At 32.9% G+C, this 20936-nt stretch overlaps 3 protein-coding genes across 6 annotated transcripts; all 3 read right to left on the reverse strand.

Moving 5' to 3' along the window:
• Window positions 1–276: 276 nt before the first annotated feature.
• Window positions 277–738, reverse strand: LOC132741195 (uncharacterized). Its single transcript, XM_060729310.1, has one exon. The coding sequence runs from the start codon at window positions 736–738 to the stop codon at window positions 277–279; it is 462 nt and encodes a 153-aa protein (XP_060585293.1).
• A 4555-nt stretch (window positions 739–5293) lies between these two features.
• LOC132741202 (uncharacterized) lies at window positions 5294–10143 on the reverse strand. Its single transcript, XM_060729321.1, has 5 exons — window positions 10100–10143; window positions 9203–9311; window positions 8261–8526; window positions 6594–7504; window positions 5294–6383 (listed from the first exon to the last, which is right to left on the reverse strand). The coding sequence occupies exons 2-5, from the start codon at window positions 9309–9311 to the stop codon at window positions 5507–5509; spliced, it is 2163 nt and encodes a 720-aa protein (XP_060585304.1). The 5' UTR covers window positions 10100–10143; the 3' UTR covers window positions 5294–5506.
• Window positions 10144–15175: 5032 nt separating this feature from the next.
• LOC132741201 (uncharacterized) lies at window positions 15176–19756 on the reverse strand. 4 transcript variants are annotated; one of them, XM_060729319.1, is made up of 5 exons: window positions 19686–19756; window positions 18580–18697; window positions 18089–18339; window positions 16817–17706; window positions 15176–16495 (listed from the first exon to the last, which is right to left on the reverse strand). In XM_060729319.1, exons 2-5 carry the CDS (start codon window positions 18695–18697, stop codon window positions 15583–15585), a joined length of 2172 nt encoding a protein of 723 aa, XP_060585302.1. In that variant the 5' UTR covers window positions 19686–19756; the 3' UTR covers window positions 15176–15582. The 4 variants fall into 4 exon arrangements, with proteins under 4 accessions (XP_060585302.1, XP_060585299.1, XP_060585303.1 ...); XM_060729316.1 differs by lacking the exon at window positions 19686–19756 and adding an exon at window positions 19496–19632; XM_060729320.1 differs by lacking the exon at window positions 19686–19756 and adding an exon at window positions 19377–19443.
• Between the last annotated feature and the right edge of the window lie 1180 nt (window positions 19757–20936).

A 20936-nucleotide genomic window follows, 5' to 3' on the forward strand; every position in this document is an offset into this window, starting at 1 on the left:
ATTTTCACCAACTCTAAGTCAACGATGTTCCTGGCCTGTTCTTCATGCAAAATGCAAGCCGAGCGTGTAAAGTAACGTATCTAGAAGCATTTGTGGCGTTTCTGTTTCCAGAATGCGTTTATTCCACAGTTCATTCTCATGTTCTTCACTTATAATAGCAGTGTTTCTCCGTTGCATACCAAGCCCTTGTTTGGATAGCTGCTTCATTTTTGCATCAAAAATACGCCTAAGTCCATCAAAAGCGGCATCATCTAGAAAGTTGATAAATCTACCTTGCTATCGAAGATGGTGTTGTATGAAGTACCCCAGTGTCTCGTTCAGCACTTCGCTACTCATATTTATGAGATTGTTGTTTGGCACAAAAGAGTCTGTGTTTTTATTTCTGTTCTTCTGCCATAAGTCAAACATGTTAACTGCCCATTTTGATTTCTTTTCTGTCTTACTAGACAATCCACTTTTGACAAGGTTGTCTAAATCACTTTGTTTCAGTGGCACTGGAAACCTTGCTGGCTCATTTTGTTCGATGAGCTGAGTTGCTTTCAAAAGTTCTTCGTCCGAAATGTCTGAAAATAGGTCGCTTTTCAAATCAAACGACGGCTGGAGCTCTGTTCTTTGCTTATTGTCAGCCGATTCTACCATGTCTAATACTTCACTTAAAATAAAATCGGATTCTATAGGGCTCAAACATCCGTTTTCTTTAGACTGTGTTATTAAAATACTATCATCTGAAACAGACATTATGGCTGCTTATAATTTCTAATCGTTTTTTTTTCTTTCTTTCTTTTTTAAATTCAGAACAACTTAATGATGGCAACTTTGTGTTACTTATGAATATTGTCACAACATGTGAGAGAATAAACAAATTTCGTCGCTTTGCGCCTCGATCTGTTCATTCTCTCACATAATGGACAGTTTTTGGAGTTTCTCCATAACATAAAAATGTATGAATCAATAATTCTGACAAAAAAAAAAAAAAAAAAAAAAGACGAACAACCCCTCCCCCAGAAACAGCAGCAACAACAAAAAAAAAAAAAAAAAAAAAAAAAAGAAAACCACAAAAAACAAACAAAAAAAAAAAAAAAACCCCCCCCAAAAAAAAACAACAACAACAACAACAAAAAAACAACAACAAGAAACAACATTGCATTTGTGAAAAATGCTATGCTATCGCATTAATATAACACTAAATAGTAATGTAGGAACAGATTTTTTGTTTCTTTACAATAAATTATTGAAGATTGCCATAATGCATAGTTCACTGACCAATTTAATTCTTATTATCAGATAAGTGGTAAATAAAACATCAGAGTTGGAATCTATATTTATACAGTTGAGTCTAGTGAATTTAGTGGTGAAGGTCATATTTAACATGGCCAAAATTCCATAACTGTACATTAAAGGACAACACAGTTAGACACTTTGTCAAAATCTAGGCCAGCTGATATCAAAGTTCATTTTACATCTTAATCTGTGCACATGGTTCAAATTTCATAGCTGCACATAAAAGGACAAGAAAGTAGGTCACATCATCAAAATCTAGGTAACCTGATATCAAATGTTTTATTTTGAAACTAAAACTGTGCACATAGTCCTAATTTTATGGCTGCACATCAAACTACAAGAAAGTAGGTCACTTGGGCAAGGCAAAATTTTGACCCAAGGGTTTAATTTAAAAAAATCTTTATACAGGTCCACCAAACAACATTTCATGACCTGTGGTTGATATTATAAAGCACACATCAAAGCTCTAAGCCTTAAACCTTCAGACAAGAAGATTTTTTAACATTTTATTATATGTACATGGTGAAAATCAATGACCCCAGGGCTATAATTTAAACAATCTTGGTAAAGGTTCACTACACAAAGTCTCATGCCAAATATCTAACCGCAAGCCTTTGTCAATTCAACCAGTTTTTACTATATACATATAAGAAAAACTATCGCCTCTGGGGCAGGGCAAATTAAACACTAGGGGCAAAAATTAAACCACTTTGGTAGAGGACCCATAGATGATATTATAAAATATCAACGCACTTGTACCTTTCAGACAAGAAGATTTTTTAATGTTTTACTATATGTACAAAGTGACTGAAAATCAATGACCCCGGAGACGGGCCAATTTTGAACACAGACCTATAATTTGAACAATCTTAGTAGAGATTCACTACACAATGTTTCATGAAAAATATCTAACCTCTAGCCGCTGTCAATTTCGAGAAGATGATTTTTAATTTCTATATCCCCGAAAGAATTTCGGGCATATTATGTTAAACCCCCTGGCGTCCGTCCGTCCGTTAGCAATTTGGTTTCCAGAGCATCACTTAAGTTCATTTTAGCCCACAATATTCAAACTTCATAGGATGATTGTCCATATTGGGTAGAAGACCCCTATTGATTTTGGGGTCACAAGGTCAAAGGTCAAGGTCACTATTACCTTAAAACTGAAAACAGTTTCTGGAGCATAACTTAAGTTCCATTCGGCCTATAATATTTAAACTTCATAGGATGATTGTCCATATTGGGTAGAAGACCTCTGTTGATTTTGGGATCACAAGGTCAAAGGTCAAGATCACTATTACCTTAAAACTGAAAACACTTTCCGCTCAATTACTTAAGTGTTAATCAACCTATAGCTGTAAAATTTTATAGGATGAACAGCCAAGTCCAATGCATGACCCCTATAGATTTTAGGGTCATAAGGTCAAAGGTCAGGGTCACAATGATCTTTACAATGAAAATAGTGGTTTCTGGAGCATAACTTAAGTTCCATTTGGCCCACAGTGTTCAAACTTCATAGGATGATTGTCAATATTGGGTAGAAGACCCCTATTGATTTTGGGGTCACAAGGTCAAAGGTCAATATCAAATGACCTTAATATTGTTAACAGTTTTACAACTGTCAAACTTCATAGGATGATCACTTATATTGAGTACATTAATTATGTGCCCTAAAAATTTTCTTATATTATGTTATACCCCTGGCGTCTTTCGTCCATCCGTTGTTGCTTTTTTACTTATCAAGATAACAACTTCATGGTGGTGCTTTGGAAACAGCAACTGTATATATATATATATATGAAGGCGGTAATACTTTATTTAATTCCCATGTCTTACAAATGCTTCATCCTTACGAAAAAAAACACAACAACAGTACACTTTCGGGCATATAATGCTCCGCCTAGAGGTGCTCCTGTTGACTATATACATATAAGGGAAGCCTATGACCCCCGGGGGCGGGGCTAATTTTGATGCTAGAGACAAAATTTGAACAACATCGGTAGAGTACCTATAGATGATATCATATACCAACTATCAAAGCTCTAAGCCGTGTACATTCAGACAAGAAGGTATTTTATGGTTTTACTATATGTAAATATTGTGAAAATCCATGACCCCCGGGGCGGGGCGAGTTTTGACCCAAAGGCTATCATTGAACAATCTTGGTAGAGGTCTACCAGACAAGGTCTGAATGCAAAATATCTATGTTACAGGCCTTGTGGGTCTTTAAAAGAAGATCTTTAATATTTAAACTTATTATTTCTTTTGGTTGCCATGGCAACCAGATTTCTGCATGGATTAAATTCTTTGAACAACTCTGGAAGCCCTTTACCCAAGTATCAATCCTGCAAAGTTTGGTTGAAATTGGACAAGTGGTTTTACACAAGAATTTTTTTTACGTTCACTATATTATCTATATCACACACACACGCACGCACGCAGACGAATCGCTATATACCCCGAATCGCAGATGCTGCGGTGGCATAAAACAACAACAAAAAACAATAACAAAAAAAAAATAACCATAGGCTTAAGTTTAACGTTTTGATTAAGAAATGGCCAGTCTTTAAAAACAAATGCCGAAAAGCCTTGAGAATAAATTAATTATTTACTGCATCCCTTCCGTCTTTTACATTTTTTTTGAGGATTCTCATTTAATGGTGCATTCTTTATGAAAAAAAAGGTGCGTAGTTTTAAAAAAGCATTTAACTGAATATCATCTTTTTACATTGGTATTCTAGAATGGGAACATTGTTCTCTTGTCCGCTGTCGTTTTAAACCGTCTTGTATCGTATAAACGTATAACTGCAAGAACCACACATGACTCTCAGAAAAGTTGACAGCATATGAGTGTTTGGTAATTATGATGCTCATTTATTGGAGTCATCGCCCCTGATTAAGACGGACATGTTTATTGTTACCAATTTAGATGATGAAGACGCCAACAACCGTTCATAACGAAAAAAAAATCATAACTACAGTATCCGTGTGTATGAAAATCCCGATGACCATTGTCAATTACAGATTCAAACTTGCATTATCATAATAAACATTTACATAAGTCTCAATATTAAAAAATCTTATCATCACATCTTAATGAGAAAGAATATAACAGACTGCTTAAAATATTCAGATTATATTTATTTGTATCAAATATATGTTTTCATATCCATTTCTATAATAAAGAAGAGATAATAACATGTGATATTTGTGTATATTAAAATTTTATGCACTCCATATCGTTTGTTTTGTATGTGGCGTGTGTATTATTTTGTGAATAAGGTACTATGTTTCAACTTTTATCAAAAGTACCTTTATTTTGCGTGCTTGCTTTTAAAAAAGGAAGCCAGTATTAAGTTACTAAGAAGGTTCACCTTTTAAACAGATATAGTGATTAAGACAACATAAAAAAATTGCACGGAAAGTTTTACTTTTAGTATCAAACAAAAAACGTTACTTGAATGTGAATCAGTTGAACAGAAAGGAAATTGTTGATAACGAAACAGTTTAATAACATCAGTGGAGTCCCATTAAATTAAAGATAAACAGTGCTTGACTTGCATTTATAATGGTTACTGTGCTACAAAGCAAAACAAAAACAAAAAAAAAAAAAAAAAAAAAAAAAAAAAAAAAAAACAACGAACCCCCCCCCCCCCCCACACAAAAAAAACCCAAAAAGAAATGAGAATGTATCGACAGGATACGACTTTATACAAACTAAATGTATGCATGGAAGAACTCGTCTCTAAAGCCATTCAATCATGATATTGGACATGTCATGCAATCTATTACATGCGGAAATTATTGGTTAAAAGTACATCAGTAGTAGCATTAACTTAATGAGATAAAAATAATGATATGAAATTTAGTGAAATGAGAATGTATCGACAGGATACGACTTTATACAAACTAAATGTATGCATGGAAGAACTCCTCTCTAAAGTCATTCAATAATGATATTGTAAATGTCATACAATCTATCAATTTCATGCGGAAATTATTGGTTAAAAGTACATCAGCAGTAGCATTAATTTAATGAGATAAAAATAATGATATGAAATTTTAGTGCTGAGTAAAGTATTTACCATATGAAAACATTAATGTCATGCTTATATGGTTTGAACAAATAAAAGAATCCGGTTAGTTGATATCCAAAACGATACTATGGCATAAGAGTTCACATAAAAGGCAGCAGCGTTTCTGTAAAAGATAATTTTATATTTTACAATCAATCTGATGGGAAATGAAGTTGTAAATTTCCTGCAGCATTCAGACTATCAATACCTTCACGCAACAAAAACGACGTGCAATAGTTGTAATCTGTAAACCCAAATTCACCTTCAGCAAGCATGGATACTGCTGTAACATGTTGGGCACCTACATCAGACATACAGATTATTGACCCACTATCTCCTTCGCAAGCATAACTGTTGTCTTCACAACCCGGCATTGTTTCTATAAGCAACAGCTGATGTGTTACATCCCTATTCGCTCTGCTGTAGTCTGAAGAACACACTAGTCCGTCTGTGAACTGCGAACCAGCCCCGTGTTTGTACACCCTTCGATCACTTTCAATAAGTTCTTGAGCGAAACCCATATACAGCTCTGTCCTCATATAGTTTCCGTCTTCGTCTTTTAAATTTGTTCTGCAACGCATTTTATCTTTTTCATGTATCACTTTTACCGCAGCAATATCAATTAATGTGCCACGTTCTGGGGGGATTTTTGTCTCTGGTTGGCTAACTGCAAAAACACGCCTATTTCCATCGAATACATTATGAATCGCATCATGTTCTGCATGGACAACATGTGCACATGTAAGTACATATATTTCACCGTCTTCATTTCGGACAAGCCCACCAAGAGTGCCCCGAAATCTAAAATCATCTGTAGGACATTCGCATCCAATACTTGTACCCGTGTCTAAACAGAATGGTTGGGGCTTCTTCAGAACGATATCTACTCTGTATGGTTTGAGGAATTTGAACTTCTGGATTATTTCACAAATCTGCTCCTTTATTTCTTTCATCTTCTGGATACTAAGGTTCTCTAAATGAATTTCGACTCTGCCATAAATTGTTCCGATTCCATACACACCGTCAACTCTGCAATAATCAAATAGTCAAATATTGATTGGATGTTGTGATTTAGTATGGTTTATTATAATGAGCAATAAAATGTTACAAATCAGTTTTGGCAAAATGTCTTGGCTTCAACGAATAAACATAAGGACTTATTTAGCACGATTGTGTTTACATTTTCCAAATAAATATTTTTACTTTAAAACAGCATTCGTGTGTGAAATAAGAACATACCCAAAAATTGCTTCCTTTAGTTCTCGGGGAATTTCCGTCTGACTGGGTATCAAATCATAACCGTGTTTCATTTTTGAGCTTTTTATGTAGCCATCGATCTCAAACAACATTTTCCTCATAGTGACTGCAAGACGTCTTGTAGAATTCAGATGATCTTCGAAAGTTTGGAACTCACCCTTGATATCATCTCGTACAACGTATGCAATGAAAGCAAAATTTTTGCCAGGAAAATAATAATGCTTGTGTCCGGCCTTTGTAGCATTCAGCATATCCTTGCACGGGGTTTCCATCTTTGATAAGTGATATCGTGCGTTTCTTGAAACACTTTCTTTCATTTTGTCGTCAAACTCGAACTGATGGGCAAGTTTGTTGCACTCATCTTGTGATAAGCAATATTTGCCAGCCAGCGGTGCCATAACAGCACATCTGATGACTTCCATAAATCTTGTAAGCGTAATTTCAATGAATGACATCTGATCATTATTAGACTCAAGCATATCGACAAACCCTAAACCGTTCTTCAAAAAACCTTGCATTGCGGTTATAAGCTGATCTGATTCAATTATGTCGAATTCACTTGCATCGAAATATCTATCACCAATGATGTCAAGTAGATGTATCATCAATCCATTGAAGCCTTCCATTAATTCTCTCTCTATGATATCAGATATTCTTCTACTTATCTCCGAACTATCTTTCACGTCAACTATCATGATGTTTTCATCATCTGTGCTAATGTCGGGTGTTTCTTTTTGTGCTAACAACTTGATTTTTTCACAAAAAGATCTTTTACGTTTGCTTTCGATACCTTTTGTAGCACCATTTGTTTCGCAGACAACAAGCGGTCCAAGAACAGATGACCGGAAGCTCTTAGCTTGTGATTCCAAATATTTGAAAGTGTCTTGTACTTTCTGCAATTGAAGAAGATCAGATACATTATAAACCACCTTCACCATGCAATACCTTTACATTGATAAATTATCAATTTATAAGCATTAAAGTTGAAAATAGAGAAGGTTTTGAAAATATAAGGAAATTTTGGATTTCAAGGTTTTTTTTCAATTACTAACATTTTAACGCGTTTCACAATGAATCATTTAAGTGTTTAAACGTTAGACATCCAACATTTTGTTACAAGAGGTTCACTTTGCTTATTCATTGGAGCATGAAATGCTTGACTATAACATATTAAAGCAGAATGCCTGCAGTTTTAAGCTTCAGTTTCTTGAACATTTTTGAAACTGTTTTTACAAATGAAATATTGTGAAGAGAACAAATAAAGTCAATTCACATTGGAAGCGGCACTTGCAATACATAAATTATACATCAATAAAAAGAAAGTCAAAATATGCAATATAACCTTTATTGCGTTAGTCACGCAGTAGAAATGATATTATGGTGATATATAAGTCTACTGCATGATCAGCTCTTACATGCTTATAACATGTAACTTATAATTTGAATTTTGAATCTTTTAACGTTTCTTAAAATATTTTTTCTCAAGTTTGATTTTTTTTAAATTTGTTTGTTCATCTGTAGGCACGCATCTTTTAAAAACAACACCATTGATAAAGCGTCCTATTAATTAATTAATTAATTAATTAACGAGGACTTAAGTAAAATGCTCTACACAGAAACAACTATCACATTAAATATCAATCAATCACCTGCAAACTTCCATCTGTAAAGTCTTTGATCTTTTCATAACAAATAACAACCGTAAACTGATTCTTCTGCTGTAGGTCTGAGCTTAACTTTATCGGAGAAACAGTGGAACCTCGTGCACGATCACCTTTTAATGATTGAGTGGAAATGACCAATTTTTCGGCATTTACATTCTCACGCCCTATGACAACCAGTCGAAGATCATTTTCTATCTTGCATGATCTATCCGTTATGTTCTCGTTCAATTTTGGTGAATATGGCCATTTACCTGAAAACAATATCCTTCATGTCACAAAGATTTTGTTGTTATCTGTTAAGTTTTATTGCATAGTTAACAATTAACTTAAGAATGACTTTTTCAAACAGGTCTTTTTTAAAATGTCAACAATTATAAAGTGTGTTTACCAAATGCAATATGAGACAGTCATATACATGTATTATTCTAAAAAGCATATATAACTTATTGAAAATAAAAAGCCTTTCGCAAAAATAACAATTCATTACAAAAGTTATGCAGACACTCTCTGTCTGGCAATAGGCGAAGATAGCTAAGTTTACACTTAGAGTATCAAGACAATGATACTGTAGGCAAAACCGTATCATACACTTTGACTGTAAAATGTGAGGTTTCATGTAAACTTTTTTAAAAGTTTTAACTGAAATATAAATGTGTTTGCTTCAAATTCTACCGAATTTTATCTTGTCACACAATATGCTCCAAACACATTATAACATTAATATCCTAAACAAAAAACTAATATTTTTGAGCATCTAAAGTAAGATTTTTATTCTTAAACTGAAGTACATATTTGGTAGCAAAAGGAACAATAAAATATGAAGACTATTTCCATTTGTACGTATAAAAGTCTGACCGTGAATAAACAGAAGCCTAAAATGAAAAGAATCAATTTTTTAGTAACAAATTTAAAAGAAACAATTCATACTTGTTACTTTCTGTAATCTTGCGTGGACGTCCTTGAATCGCTTTTGGTAGTGATGTGCCCGAGGATATGCCTTCCACGAGCTCAGCTCGTGCGAATATGCGCCTATCATCCTAAAATCCAAACATTAAAATAATTTATATCAACCTTAATTATAATTATAATAACTTACAATGTCAGATAAAGGATCCGATCAATTTATTAAAAATTTTCAAAGAGATAAGCCAGTCTCTTCACATGTAGTACCATCATAAACCTCTATCTTACGACATCGACGACTGACGACGACGACAACCCCTATGACATCATCACCATCAACGATAACAACAGCAACAACAGAAACCATTACTCTATCAACACCCCTACCCACTTCACTGCAACGACTGCAAGTTGGAAATCTCTTTGCGATACCAAGATATTTTCATACTGTCTCAATAAGGACATTTGTATAACGAAAAGACATAGACATAGGTTAAGACACAGGAATAAGATATTTAAATATTCATTTGTTCGTCTAAAGCTTTATTAATTGAGAAAATATCTATGATGGTAAATTGTTGAAATCGAAAGTACATTTTTTTCAAACATTTCGTATTTTTTAAAATTAGGATTATTACCGTGTCCATTACCTCCATGCTATTCTATATAATCGACGTGCAAAAAGCAGGTATCAATGATCATCAACAATTTAGAATATTTTAACATAATGCAAACGAAAAAAAATCGGTCCACTTTGGCCTCCGTAACTATTTACATTTAGTATGTAGTTTCGTTTCTTTAATTCACATTTTTCTATTGTCATTAACCTATCAATTACATTTAATAATGTTTGCAAACAGATACTTAATTGTTGTGAAATGTGTATTAATTAGAAAATCTAATATGATAATAAGCACTTACCTTTCACTCGTTAGGTGGGAAACCAGATACTATTTTTAGAATTGTCTTGCTAAAAATAGTGACGCGCCGTATTATCCGTAGTACGCAGTAGATAGACGTTTTGTCGGCAGATTTTTATTGATTCGATATTCAATAAGTGTTTGTGCTAAAGATAAAGGTTATAAAATCACGGCGGGTAGTCGATCACAACGGGTAGTCGGTGTGTCCTGGAAAAGGAAAACTCCACTAAAATCGCACAAAAACACTAAACATCGTATTAAAATATAGCCAATAACAATATGAATGACTTGCAATTGGTCATTTCAAAATCCTAAAGAACAGCTTTTACACTACAACGGGTTGTGACGGTAGCACGATATCATCCCTTTTCAAGATAACTTTTTTTACCTTTTACTCATTTCAATATTGATTTATTTGAATAATCAAATAATTTTACACGTGAAAGTTAAGAATTACAACATCGGTTCTTTTATGGTAGCTGTTATGGTGCATGTAAACTTTTTCGTAGGGTGATGCGAAAAATAGAATGTCGAATATACACATATAGAACCCATGAGAACTACCCGCCACAAATACGAAATCGCAAGGAAAAAATGCGGAATTTAACACATTGCTTTTCTTACACTGGCATCGTGGAAGACACAAGACCAGTAGAAACTATGTCCTGGATTTGGTGCTCTCGATATTCTTCTTTTATCCCATCAAAGAAAGTCACACTTGATCATGATATTCTTTAAATAAGTATCCGGAATTCTCTCACCGTTGTTAGTTTGACATTTGAAATGTACATGATTTAAATGCAGCACAATGTTGATATTTTGTACATCGTCCGTCTGTTCGTGTATCATTCATTGTTTATCTGATTATAGGAACCTCAGGAAGATTAATTAATGGCACAGAATTGAATATGTAGAAGAACCATTTGTCTAATGTGTCAAATTATTCTATTACCAAGATATAAAGTTTGTAAACTTATGTACACGCTATATTTATTGAAAAATAGAAAAGCACACATTTATCTCAATTCTTATTTTTTTAAAGGGACAACTTTGTTTCTTTTTGTAACATTATCAATTCCCTGAGCACATATTTAAAACAGACGTTCTATAACAAAAGATAATACTTTATTTCTTTGTCGTGGCAATTACATGGGTGTGAGTATTGGCACAGTTGATATAAAATCATCAACTTCTAATTATGATGTTTTTTTACAAGTATGACACCTAAACAATTTATGTTATCTCTTACACTGATACAGTTTAGTTCTCCAGAACCCGAGCATAAAATGTTTACAAGGTTTACTAAAGTCTCGGTTTATTGCAAAAGACATGCATAATCTAAATATTAAAGGAAGAAAATGTTGCAATTTGATGCGAGACAATATACCTTGGTGTGTTACTGGAATTCAAAATATCTTTGCCTAAATAGAATGATACACAGACTAACGGCTGCAGATATTGCTTATTGCCAACAAGGACGGTGAAACTTTCTTATCAATAGTTCATTACTATTGATTTAAATCAAACTTTCATTGATTAGTGAACATTGTCTATCAAGTTGATAAGAAGAATTGAACTCTTACTTATTTAACAGTTGATTAATTCGGTGTCAATTGCTTTGCAGAAATGAATTAAAAATAAGATTGTTCATGCTTCAATAAATGTTTATCTATAGAGCTGATTTCTAGAACATTATAATTTATATAAAAAGCAATTTGGTAACCATGGAAGTCATCCGGACAGCATAGCTTTAAGGATAAAGCTAGTTTTATGTGTTATTTCTTCTTTGAATTCAAACGGACAAAAAAAGAGAAAAACAGAATCTCTGAAAAAAGCCCAACACAGCAAAATGAAAATTTTGGCAGATTCAGTTTGATTGAGCCTACTTTTGGACGGTACTGGAATGTGCGAATAACCGTCCACGCCCCCCTAGCACCGGCTTAAGCAGAATTCAACGTTTAAACTAGAAAATGGTGAAATTTAAGTCGTGAAATAATAAACAAGGCACGCATATAGTTTTAACTTTATGTGAATGAGATAAACATAACAAACATAAGGTTATGTTAAATATGATGTGTATATCTTCGTTGTCTTTGAAATATTAAACTTTTCATATAGTTAATTTACCTGCTACTTTTTGTGAACATGTTGTATATTAATCTTTTATAAAAATTCAAAAGAAATAATGACCATCGTCACAAATCGTTAATTGTGATATTCATAACTATTTCACAAGATACATGTATTGTGCTTAACAGTACCATGGACATAGTTTATCATATTTGCATAATCAAAGGGCTGCAAGCTCTGTGGTATTTTCTGATCTTTGCAATCTAAATCGTACTGTATATCTGTATTTGTTTTCCTGTATAAGTTTATTTTTGGCGTCCTCGGCGCGGCGCCTCTTTTGGAGTGAGAAAGGGCGACAGCAAACTTCTCTAGCCTTTTAGTCGGACATAATAAAAGCCGTTCATTCAGACCAGTATGAGGGTGCTTGATTACCTGCGGTCTGGAGACCACAGGGTATTGGTACGCATTTAACTTTTAAGGCATGGAGGAGCACGTGACCTGTTTTAGGTACATGGAGGAGCATGTGATCTGTAAATCGTACATGATTGGTTAATTGACCTTTTCGGAAACCTGGATAAATACCGTTTGCTGGTACGTTACGGATAATCCTCTAGGGAATAAGACACCTAATTAAGAACAAAAAACTATTACGTGATATTTTCTATAATTATGTTACCGTTTAAGGTGGAAAAACTTGAATGATGTGTTTGAAAAATTATCAATGTTTCTTTAATATGTATCTCAAAAATGTTACAAACAATAAATTGTTTATACTGAAAATCTACAAAATTAAAATATTCGTAGTGGCATCTGCCATAAATATAATACTTGTGTGTTTACTTTATTTTTTTTTTTTTGCTCGGAATTATCATAAAATGGTAGGCCTATTTAATTATTTTCTTAAAAAAGAATGTTTTATGTTCGATCTTCTCCGGTCATCAACGGTCACCAGTTTTCCAAAGACCTTCTTCTATATTAATCGATTACTGTCAAATATATTCCTGATACAAACGTTTATTTATCCTCGCCCCCCCCCCCTGAAAAATAGTTAATTGAAATATATTTTTATCATTAAAAACGTTGCCCCGCAGGAAACCATTTTACTTGTTATTAATTAAAAATGCAATGTCGCGATATATACAATGAATAGCGAACTGGAGAATTTCGCAATGCAAACATTTTCAAATGAAATAACCTTTTTCCGTCAATAAATTGCGCTCTTCGGGTATTTTTATTTATCATTTTGTAGTACACAGTGGGTTATTATGGTTCATGTATCCGAAAGCTGAATAGAATGATGAGTTGGTGACCTATATATTCCAAAAATCTATTTATAGAGGGATGTTATTCCTATCGGTAATTCCCGGTCTCTCCTGGTCTATTTTTGACCGGAATTTTACTAGTGACCGGCGAATAGTACCACACGTTTATTGTCCGGTCTCTCCCGGTTTTCGAGTAGATGTTTGATATCGTTACAGAACAGAACAAATATTTACAGTTATATAAGTTTTTTTTTCAAAATGAATGTTTGTCACTTAGTTTGGGTTTACAATAATTAATAAACACAGATCAACTCTCAAATTTATTGATTATTATTATACATAAACATACAATTCGAAAAAAAAAACCAACAACAACAATAACATGTTTTATAAAACATGATAAAACACTGATTACGTTTGTATCAGATAAAAAACAATAAATATGTACAATAATTGAGAGAAAAAAGGTACATTTTTATGGTATTAATATGACACTATCAACTTTGAAACATTTTATTTAATTTGTTATTCGTGTTTAGTAAAGATACCGAGGAATTATTCAAAGTTACAAATTAGATTTTATGAATTATTCAATTGATTGATAATTTAAAAAATGATAAAGAAAAATACAAATGTACATGTAAATGTTTTAAGAATAAACAATATTATATATTAAAAGTTTAACCATAATTTACTGACTTTTTCCAGTTAAGTTTTTACTTAATATAATCGTCGGTCAATATGACAATTGAATTTTTAAAAATAGTAGTAAACGTAAAAACTCAGTATTTAAATAGCACATAAAACACACAAAAAAGAAAGAAAACAATTTTCATAAAATCTGTATTTTTTTTATTACAATTATTGTATAATAAACAATTATGCTCAACATGATCAACATGGTAATGTAACCAGTGTCATATTGTTTAGTAAAGTGTGAACAGATACCTTTAGGGGGTCTTCGCTAATAGCGATAACATAATAAGGGACAGGTGTGGTGTTGATCATGCATTACACATATGGATTATAAATGATTGTATACATGTATATCCGTTGCTAAAAAAATCATTTATGTTCATTTTTTATGATAGCCACACTTTATCCTTGCATATCGTGCCTATTTCCAACAAAGACACTAAAAAAAGAATTAAAAAAAAGTGTTGACTCGACTGGGATTTGAACTCCAGACCTCTCACACGTGAAACGAGCGCGTTACCCCTGCACCACGGAGAAGTTATGACAACAGTGGCTGATTAAAATCAAGTGATTCGTAACTTATAATTTCCATTGCATTTCGGGTTAGGGTAATTTCGAGGTATTTTGTTCAGGGTAAACCTGTTGTTTAAAATTGAAGTAAATAATTTAGCAAAAATCTTCTCGCCCAAACAGTCCAACATGTAGAAACTATATATTCAACAACTCGACAGTCAGATTTATTTGTGTAGTATTCGGTCATCGATATCGCTAAAAATAGCATTTTCATTGATAAAAATCATATTCACCCGCGTAATTTGTGAGTGTGCATTTATTGACAATTTTATAAGCCAACGCTACTTTTAAAGTTTGAATGTGTAGTAATTTGTTGGACACTTGTAACAAAAAAATGTTCTTTTTTTTAAATTGCTGGTTTTTAAGCAGTTTTGAGTGAGAACTACATTGCGTTGTTAGGACTGTTGGGAAATATTGTGTTAGACCGTGGATGTTAGCTATGTATTTATCTGATCTTGCGATCAGAAAATACAAAAAAGGTTATGTACTATTTAAAAAGTGTGCATATTGACCAAGATTGAGGCTTGCTTAAGTTGTTAAATATACATACACGTTATTTACCCACTTTTTTCGGCTCCTTTAACTATTTCGGCTTTACGGAATGGACCAATAGATAGTTACATAAAATATTCAGTAGTAAATATTTGATAATCATAGAATATTTTTCAAGGTTTTTTGACGACAAATAAAAATGACACGGAAACGTCCAAATTTATGTTTAATAATCAAATTAGTCTATTTAATTCCTAACTACGATGATATTCTAAATGTTGTCATTTCTTATACGTGATGATTATGAAAATGTTATTATCACACACGTTATGTAGATTTCCTGAATACAAAACTGTATTTTGTATCTAGAAGAAACAATTTTATTGTTCCATCAGTTAATCCCTGTCGGCATCGAAAGTTCTACTCCATTTGAATGTTGTTTGAAAACTTGAAAAGCAGTGCTCAAAAGGAACGATAGACACAGCGATGAATCCAATCCTTCTACATTGAATCGTCCAGCACTCGTCATAGTTACAGCCTCAATGATTTTATCGTCCCCCTCGAATGTAGAAATACAGTTGATTGACCCACTGTCTCCCTCCTTCGCATAAAATTCACCGTCACAAGACTTAGTGTCAATAAGCACTATGTAGCTTTTGGAATCTTGCCCATCAAACATGCTATAGTCAGAAGAGCAAACGATACCTTCGGTAAAGCCTGTCATTGCACCATACTTGTAAACGTATTTTCCGACAAGATCACTTGGACAAGCTGTAGATAGTTTTGATGTTCTTAAAATACCATCATCATCTTTTAGTAGTTGCATACACCTCTGGCGTACATCATCACATACTGATATTGCAGCGAAGTCAATCCATGAGAGCTTTGTGCTACCAAAACGTACAGTCATCTCCGGTGAGCTCTTTCCAAACATATGCTGTTGGAAAGAATCATCTTTAATATAGACGTCATGCTCACCTGCTGAACCCTGAACAACATGTGCGCATGTCAATCCAAACAACTGGTTATCATCATTACTTGCAAACCCTCCCAATGTCCCTTTTCGGAAATTACCTGTGTCTGGTGAAATACTTTCAAGTGTATTCCCGGTTTCACACTGCCACATAACTAAATCTACAGGCTCTTTTAATACTTCTCTCAACCGATATGGTCGGTGAATGTTCATATTTCTGAAAACCTCTGTAATACCATTCTTTACATCGTTAAGACGTGTCTCTGTTGTTTTCTTTAAATGGATTTCAAACTCACCATATACGGTTCCAACTCCAAACACCCCATCAAGTCTGGAAAAGGATTAAGGAACCAGCTTGTTAAGTAAATGATATTCAGCAAATGATAATATTCAATACAAAAACACACCCAAACTGTGAGAAAATCATACGCTGGACTGTTTTACTTTTCCAAATTATTTACATATCGTTTAAAAGATATTTAAAATACAAAAAATTTAGAAACCAATATTGCTTTACATATTAATGTTACTAAGAGTGTTGAATAAGAATTCAATGCCTCGAGTCAAGGCAACATTACAAAAAGATATCTAAAAAGGAAATAAGTTCTATCTAAAGTAAAGAACTAGAAGGAGAATTAAGTATGATACTAACGTTAACAGTTTTTTTCTTAATTCTGCCGGAATGGGTGTTGTTTCAGTATGTTTTCGTGAGATATCGCCTTCTCGGACAATTGATTGTTTGATATAACCTCTTATCTCAAACAACATCTTTTTCATAATAGTTACGCCATGCTGGACAGAAACCAGTTCTTTTTCAAAAAGTGCTGTTTGTTCCTTGATATCATCCTTTAATGGGTGTGCGATGAACAGAAACTTTCTGATAGGAAAAATGTACTGTTTATGTTTAATTTCTGCTTTTGAGCAAAACTCCTCAATTTTTTTGAGATGGTACCGGGTATTTCTTGAAATACTGCTTTTCAATTTCTGTTCCAGGTTCAATTCATGGGCTAGCAAGTGGCATGCATCTTGAGGCAAGCTATATTTGAGAGATACAATGGCAACGATAGAGCAACGTATCACCTTGACCAGAGAGTCTAAGACGATTTCAATAAAGTCATCGTCCTTGTGCATGTCCCTATCATCGATGATCCCCCAAACATTCCTTAGAAACCCCCGTACAGCACAGACGAATTGTTCATTCTCTAATGTGTCAATATATTTCAAATTTGGACCTGATCTCTCTGTCGCAACCTGGCTCAAATGGTCTTCAATTTTCATGAATTTGGTTACAAGTTTTGATTCTATTAAAAGAGATATTTTGCTGCCGAGCAATCCGACATTTGGCCCTAAGATAATTCTGTCTGAAGATACTTCAATACCGTACAGTTTTCTAATTTCAAAGATCATTTCATTGCAAAATAGTCTCACTTCTTCATCAGATTTGGGTGCGTTTGTTTTACAAACAAGGAAAAGGTTTTCTACTAAATCAAGTTTTGCTCTATTTGAAGACGCCATGAAGTGACCGAGAGTATCAACAACATCCTGAAATAATATATTTCTGTAAACATATTGTGCTAGAGTATGTTATTTTTTGAAAACAAAATTTCAATAACACTGAAGGAGAAATCGTTCGTAAGTTTAAGTTTATATATCTTGATACCGAGTTGCTTCTTCTCTTATACCTAGTCATTGATATTTTCCACAGAAACAACTTTATTGCCATATTACTTAACCTAATACATACAGAAAGTAAACATGTTGTCTAAAAGTGTAGCAGTTAATCACTTTGCGTATTGAAAATTGCTATCCACTATTCATCTATTTCATCTTTGGATGACACTAGATTACTTGCCCATAATAGTCCTTTGAAAAGTTCTAATATACCGACAAGATAATGTATTCAACAATTTAAAGAGAAAGTTACCTGAAGCCTCTGTGTACCATCGTCTTTTGTATAACACACTGCTACCGTCATTGCAGCATGTCCTCTTTCTGACAACTGAGAATTGATCGACTGCCGTCTAAATGGTTCATCTGTTACTATGATATCATTTTTATTTAAATCGTCCTGTCCAATGACAAGTATTTGCAGGGCTGTCTCAAGGTTTGCACACAATTCTCCGAGCTCATTCTCCAGTTTTAAACTTCTAAACAGATCTGGATATGGTGATTTATCTGGAAATAGTACATTGACAATGTTTTAGAAAAAGTGAATGCTTGAATATTTACTTTCTAGTGAGCATTTAAATAGAAAATATTTTCGCATAAAATGTAACAATCAACACTCATTAAAGAATATTCTTTGTACGTAAATAAATAAAAAGTACATATTAGACACATGCAGACATGATTTACAGACGCAACATCATATAACGTTACCTGTCAATAATTGAAGAAATAAAATCTTTGACATACTTGTAAGGTTTTTGAATCTTTTGCACACGTCCCTGAAACGTTTCTGGAAATACTGAACACGTGGATAACATTCCCAAGTGTTCACAACATGAGAATACTCCGAGATCTGTTGGGCCATCTGTGACAAACAGTAACGAAATGCATTATGATAATGCATAATGTTAAAATTTAACAGAAATGTTAAATGTCAGCTAAATATTATTATATTCTGGTGTAAAATATTTGAGTTGTTTTTATTGCTTGTAATTAAATAAAAAGATAATTTGAGAATGTCAACACTTGTCAGAGAGAAACCAGTCATAACATGAGAAGGCCTTGGAAGAAAAAGATAATTATTACTTTTATTAGTTTAGAGGCAAAGCCAAAATCAGAATCTCATCAATTTCATTTATATTTGTTGCGAAATATTTTCGTTAAATATATTGACTTTGGTGTAGATTATCATTTTCATAACAATATGGGCCATATACATTATAATAGATGTATATCTGTAATGATTATAATATCAAATATGCTGGTTATATAATAATCATAATAAACATGTACTGCAATATATATTAATAATGTAACTTACAGTTAAAATTGATTCTTTTCGTTGAAATTGTACACATGATTATTTGATCTTTTAATTTAGATGAATGCTTTATGGCCTCGCGCCAACGTGGTATCCCTCGGTAAAGAAACGAGGCCATTTTGAAATTAAATAAATTTTGAATAAATTTACTCGAAATTAATGATCAGATGATCAACAGACTATCAAAAGAAAAAAAAACTAGCTCTGAAATGATACATTCAACCTGCAAATATCACTGTCGAAAAACATTTTTTGTGAAAGATGGTACCACCTTGAGAGAGTGAGTTACTTTAGTCTAAAGAGAGATTACTCCGAACAGAAAATTTTAAACGTAAAGATTACCTGTTGTTATATTTATCTCGAAAGTCATAGTTAATCAAATCTATAAATGAACCAAAAGATTAAAAAGAATAGTCTTTCATATAATCATCTCAGGTTCAGAATTAATGACTTCAATTCTATGTTAACAATTATAATTGTTGTAGTTTAGATAAAATTATTATATGGTTATAAATGTGTATAAGGTACATACCTTTCATAAATCTTTGCAAAGTTGATAACCCATTTACAAACGATATTGATAGCTGTGCCTTGATAAACAATATCCATATGCCGTACTAAAATATCGGATTTTTTTTTATTTATTTGACGCTTCAATTTAAGACCATATTTATTTTCAGAGTCGGTTAACCGTTTTGTTAAAGCGACAATATGCACATCTAAGTGTAAATGGTCAGTAAACCGGTTCGTATTAAAATAATATGATTGTTTTTCCATAATTATGTTCAATTATCCTTGAGACCAAAAGAAATTTCTATAAATACTGTTCAGAATGTACCGGTAACGCTCAATTCTAAAACAAATCTAGTAGGGTAGTTCTTTTATAATGCAGATATATAGCCTTTAAAATGTTTTCATTTTCAATTATTGGTCGATCACCATCATAATAGCCAAAGTTTAAAATTTGTACTACAAATTTAACACAACTTGACGGTGAAAAACTGAGCATTATGTTATTTTTAAAGTTTATTTCTTAGAGACGGCACACTACAACGACATTCACTTCAATAGCATACTCATAATTAATATGTGAGCATTTCTAAACAGGTTATAATATCTAAACAAATTAAAGTTATGCCCCAATGCTGACTGTTTGCCCTTGTTTACCCTTCTGCTTATATCAATATCTGAAAGAATGGTAAAAAATATTTATTTTTAACTTAAAATACTTCTTTATTTGTGAAGTATTATTTTAGGTTGTACTTTTATTTCTTTCCATAAAAACATTCAATTTGAGTACTTTTCTGTAAAGATTAATTCATTTAAATACTTATATCATGATCAAGGCAAGTGTAGGTAAGCCTAAATTCATTTTTTACATTATTATTTTTGTATCACATTGTCCAGAGTATAGAATGTTGATTGTAATGTCCATCGACAAAGTTTGCTAAAACCTACGATTATAATCCTGTCAAACAGGCAGAAAATACTAAAAATCACAACGCTTGTCACCCTGACGTACCAAGCAACAGAAGGCAGTACAAGATTTCGAATTGGCAAAGGTCAAATTTACAAATATATAAGAGACAGTTTTGAAATTGGTGTGGATATTTAAGCTTCTAAATATTCAAAGTTGCTATATTTCAAATTTCAGTGGCTAGTATTGTGTTTAAGTTATTAAGTAAAATTGATTTGATTGCTGTTTGACCCATTTATTTCAAGAGAGAGAATATATGATTCATGGAGCTAGCTCAGGAATCAGCTTTTCAATGAAGACAAAATA

This window comes from Ruditapes philippinarum, unplaced genomic scaffold, assembly GCF_026571515.1.
Source record: "Ruditapes philippinarum isolate M1 unplaced genomic scaffold, ASM2657151v2 ctg2351_1_1_1_1, whole genome shotgun sequence".
Classification (NCBI taxonomy): domain Eukaryota; kingdom Metazoa; phylum Mollusca; class Bivalvia; order Venerida; family Veneridae; genus Ruditapes; species Ruditapes philippinarum.